At 29.0% G+C, this 4,961-nt stretch overlaps 1 protein-coding gene across 1 annotated transcript; it reads left to right on the top strand.

The window, feature by feature from the left end:
* The first annotated feature begins 420 nt into the window (after positions 1–420).
* LOC149060838 (uncharacterized) lies at positions 421–3,866 on the top strand. Its single transcript, XM_089230755.1, has 4 exons — positions 421–976; positions 1,527–1,730; positions 2,134–2,288; positions 3,612–3,866. Exons 1-4 carry the CDS (start codon positions 856–858, stop codon positions 3,864–3,866), a joined length of 735 nt encoding a protein of 244 aa, XP_089086881.1. The 5' UTR covers positions 421–855.
* Positions 3,867–4,961: the final 1,095 nt, after the last annotated feature.

Genomic DNA, 4,961 nt, shown 5'->3' with positions numbered 1-4,961 from the left:
AAAACCACCCAGCTTTGAGGAGCTATATATCGTCAGCGGATAAATGAAAAATGAAAATTTAAACGTAATAAATCATTAAAAAAATAGCTTAATTAGTTTATATAATTTTTAGTATGGGTTGTCATTTGGAAATCAAAAGTTGATAGTGGTTTACTTAATAAATATAAGGGTAAAAAATATTTAAAATGTATACAACTGTAGGAAACATATGACTAAAAGTAGTTTTAAAAAAATTAGGAAAAAAGTTAATACTTTTCAAAATAATAAATATTCAACGAAAAAACAAATCAACCTTTATTTCGTAATATAAGTAATTTAAAATTATAATGATGTTTAAAAATATATTTTTCTGCGGTGTAGGACCTTATATAGGTACACACTTTTTTTTACAGTTTAGAAACTTCCAAATGTACCTTTTTCTATTGAGTAGGAAATAATATACAAAAATATATATATATATATGAATGTATATATTTTTTACCTGCTATGTCGTTTGTAGGTACGTACATTTGCCCATTGTACTTATTGTGTTATATGTTTCTTGCACTACAGTGGGGGTAGGTAGGTAGGTAGGTACCTTGACCAGCGTATAGGTAGCGTCAAGTGTTCATATATATATGTATAATACAATAACATTTCGATGCTCAACTGGTGGTAGGAACCAACACCATTACTGTTGCCACCACCGTCGTGAAACATAAAAAGGGACGCAGAATTCAGATCGTCATTCGTATGCTAACAGTGCTATTTAATTTAAAATTGTTCTCGCCACTTGCAGACTTGGTCAAGATAGGCTTTATTTTTTTCCGTAATTTTTAACATAGTATTTATATCTCATTAAATCTACATTACACGATGAAATATACGGCATTTACAATCGTCACGCTTGCCATCATCTCATCGATTGTGGCATTGCCAAATAATGGTTACGTAGAACGGATGTGGTCGACAGAAGATATTGAAAACCGCCAAAATAGTGAGTAAATAGCATTATGTATTATTTTTAAAACACACATGTTACTTATGAATAATTACAATGTATCATTCAGATGTTTGAGAAATCTGTATTATGTTTAAAATGTATATTTATTGTTTTATGTCTCTAAATATTTGATATGTGTTATATACTTCGAATTTAAGTTTTATTTTTTATTTTCAAGTTTTTAATCATTCTATAGATTAGTCATACAATATAAATAAATCGTTGAAAAAGTGATAAAATCACCGAGTCTACCTGTTATAAATATAAAAATTAAGTGACCCAATTACCGTTACCTTTTGGAAAAAAAGGTTAATATTGTGAGGTAATTATCGGATTCCCCTTCTAAGCATCCTCACATGGGACTGATAATAGTAGAATCGGTATCGGTGGCAGACCGTCACACGAAGGAATGCACAGAATTTTGGTGGTCCTCATAATAACATTTAGAATAGAATATTTATTATTTTTAATATTACAAACACCAAACAGTATAATTTACCTAATAGTGTAATAAGGTACTAATTGTCTTCTTGTGTTTTTTTAGTAATGGATAGTCTCAATGGTCGTGTATGTCCTCCATTTGGAAAAAAGGCGAAATTCGAGGTAGAGACTATACAAACGAAGTCGCCGATGTACGGATGTGCCTATATGGCAAACAAAACTCAACAAAGCGCTGTTCCGTTGTTACATTTGTGGTTGGAGCGTCCCGAACCAACAAATATACATGGCCATTGCAGAAACATGACTAGTACGTATAACGAACTACTACAACTGTAACATAATAATTGTGGTCGGGGGGTGGTAAGGTGGGTTGCGTGGGTGGGTATTGGACTCGTGCTTTTTAAAATTTGCGGTCACCAAACTCTGCATAAAACTCAAATAAAATTAATTACAATAGTATTAATTTTCGTTATTCTACAGCATATTGTATGTTTATATAATAACATTATCAGATTGACTTGCGCTTTGCACACATATTTCTTTATTTTAAAAGGATATTAAGTACCTACTTTATTGGGGAGTGTAATATAAATGTATTTTAATATTATATTGAATATTAATGTACTATAATTAATGTTATACCTAGTATTTTTTGCCAAGCAATATCTTTAATCATACTCATGAATATTTCATCTAATTGTTTCTATCAGATATGGACCACTTTACTTTTGAGTGCTTGGCAAACATTAAACAACCCAACATAGACGAAGTTAAATTGGGTTTTAAGTACATATCACTACTGGAACATACTAATGCAGAAAATATGCAGAGTCAACCATCCAAACCACGATCCCACAGATGTGCCGTGAGTATATTACACGTTATTTTATATTATATTATATTATTCTATATATTCTTTATAATGTAGACGAATTCATGCAATCAATCTGATTATTTGAATGGTAATTAGTGTGTGTGTGTGGGGGGGGGGGGGTTTGTAGTGAGTATGTGGTTGAAGAACATTCTTATGTACACGCATGAAATATTAACTATTATGGATTTAAAATTTTTAAGTGGGTGGTTGGTAGAATAATACTTATTATTTGTGTAATTGATCATTGTATACTAATTCTATTTTCAGGGAAAATTTTATTTTAATAATTCAAAACTAATAAAAGTTCTTACTTGTAATTATTATATGCGATAACTAAACCACCACATACCTCTCTTTAAATAATTGAACTTCTTATTTTCCATACCTAGTCAAACCATTTGAGATTTAAAGCCCTCGTATTGTATATGTATACAATCCCAAATGTTTTTAAACGGTTTGACGATTTATATTTCATATATATTTATTATCAGTGGCATAATTACGGAGGTGCACGACAGTGCACTTGGACCCCCTGGTATTATGTTGAAGATTAAAAGATATACTTTTGTGCCAGCATATACTGAACTTTATACCTCTTTAAATACAATATCATCTATATTTCATTGATTTGTTGAATTTTTTTTAAACTTATTTAAGAATGTTGTTATCACTTTAATTAATTTTATAAATATTAATTTATAAAATATTTATTATATAAATATTATATTTTTATATGCATAATGTATCATAGTACAGATACAGCTCATATAGTATTTAAAATATAGGTACCTACAGATTTTTATCTTTGTTTATGTTATATTGTTATCAAATATAAAAAGATACCTATTTAGTACATGCGAGCAATGCAATTAGCTTTAAATATGAGTAATATGACTTACCTAATTTATAATTATTGATAACAATTTTACACCTGCTGAAATTTAATGGAATTACGCCAATTTTTTTTACACCGAGTAAATATAATACATTGTGTTAACCATAGTAACCATAGTATCTAATAAACATTCACCATCACCAACTATTCCGGGGAAAGCCCCATTATAATTACAATATTCATCAGCAGTGTTTCTAATTGTTGTCCTTCGTGCTGCCGTATTTACACTTATATCACTGCTGTGTCGTGTATTAACTTTAATCTTATTGTAAAATCTGAAGGTCTAAAAAACAGTGACCTCGACATTTGTGGTTGTAGATTGGGGAGGGGGGATTCAGTGTACCTATATTTACATACACATAATTTATAGTTGATTTAATTTATTTCTCTCTATCTGTATTTTTCCTTTCTGTCCACAGTTGTACGATGTGAGGGACGTGGACGACAAGATGCTCAGAATAATCCGAATAGTGATTAGCAAGCCAGTGGTAGCAGCAGGTACATTCAACAAAACCCTGTGCAAAGGGCTCTCAGAGCTTTTAGATCGGGATGAGCTGCCATTCGTCCACGAGGGATCTCGATATTGGCCTGACGGATCGATGTACCTATATTTATTAGGAAGAAAGGCAAAAATCTTTTACACTAATCCAACTACTACCACCTATCGTCCATAAATATGTGTATAGGTACCTTTACATCATTACATTATGAAAACATACATGTAATTTAATTTATAATTAAAACACATTTATGTATACTTACCTACATATATTTTAAAATATACAATAAAAAGTTCATCAATAATTCCATTTGTATTGTATTTGTTTTTTTTTTTTTTTTATATTGATGGGTATTTGAATGAGAACAATTTTCATATACTTTTAAACATCATCAGTAAAGTTACCATAGTTAAGCTTGTTCATAATTTTTATAATACTTAGGAATAGAGAAAAAGTATTAAACATAATATAAATTTATATTACTTAAGAGTTCGCCGGCTAGTACTTGTATTAAAATATATTATTCTTCAATAAAAAGTATTAACGGCGATCTATCGTTTGTTGTGGTATCGTTTATACGAATTATTTATTATGATCTATAAATCATAACGACGTAATTTGTCTTTAAAATATTTACGTATAATCATACCAAAAGTAATTATAAGTACATATAACTATACAAATTTATAACATTACTTACACAATACACATTTAAACAAAAAGGTAAATTAACGGGTGAAATCGATTAATTCGAAATTCAAAAAGCTGCAGTCACTTAACATACTCCTTAACGTATATATTATAAAAAAAAAATAATAAAGTTAATTTCTGTATGACGAAATACATCTTTAAAATACATATTATATTGTATATATTGTTTTTATATAAATAATAATTTCAATTTTATATAGGTAGTTATTATAATTCATGACTTTTTTTAAAAATATATATAATTTCTATAACGATAGTTCATCAAAATGAGAAATTAGTACCTATAGTATATTATGTTTATTGTTATATATTTAACGGACTTACTTTATCCCGGACTTTTTTACCGTGATTTCTATTATATATGTACATCAATATTTTATAATACTATAATTTTGTTAAATCCGGAGTTGTCCCTAGACAATAAGTCTTGGTGGGAGAGCTTTTTTCAATAATAAAAATGTATTACTCCACTCGAATTATTATCATTATTATATATTAGGTACAGTTTTCGCCACTTATAGTGACTGAACAACGAACGAAAACAAACTGCGTATAAAG

Source organism: Diuraphis noxia, unplaced genomic scaffold (genome assembly GCF_037042655.1).
Source record: "Diuraphis noxia isolate RWA-SAM2 unplaced genomic scaffold, SU_Dnox_SAM2 contig0001, whole genome shotgun sequence".
In the NCBI taxonomy this organism is placed as follows: domain Eukaryota; kingdom Metazoa; phylum Arthropoda; class Insecta; order Hemiptera; family Aphididae; genus Diuraphis; species Diuraphis noxia.
Note: the sequence above shows the minus strand (reverse complement) of the source record. Positions and strands in the feature narration are given on the sequence as shown.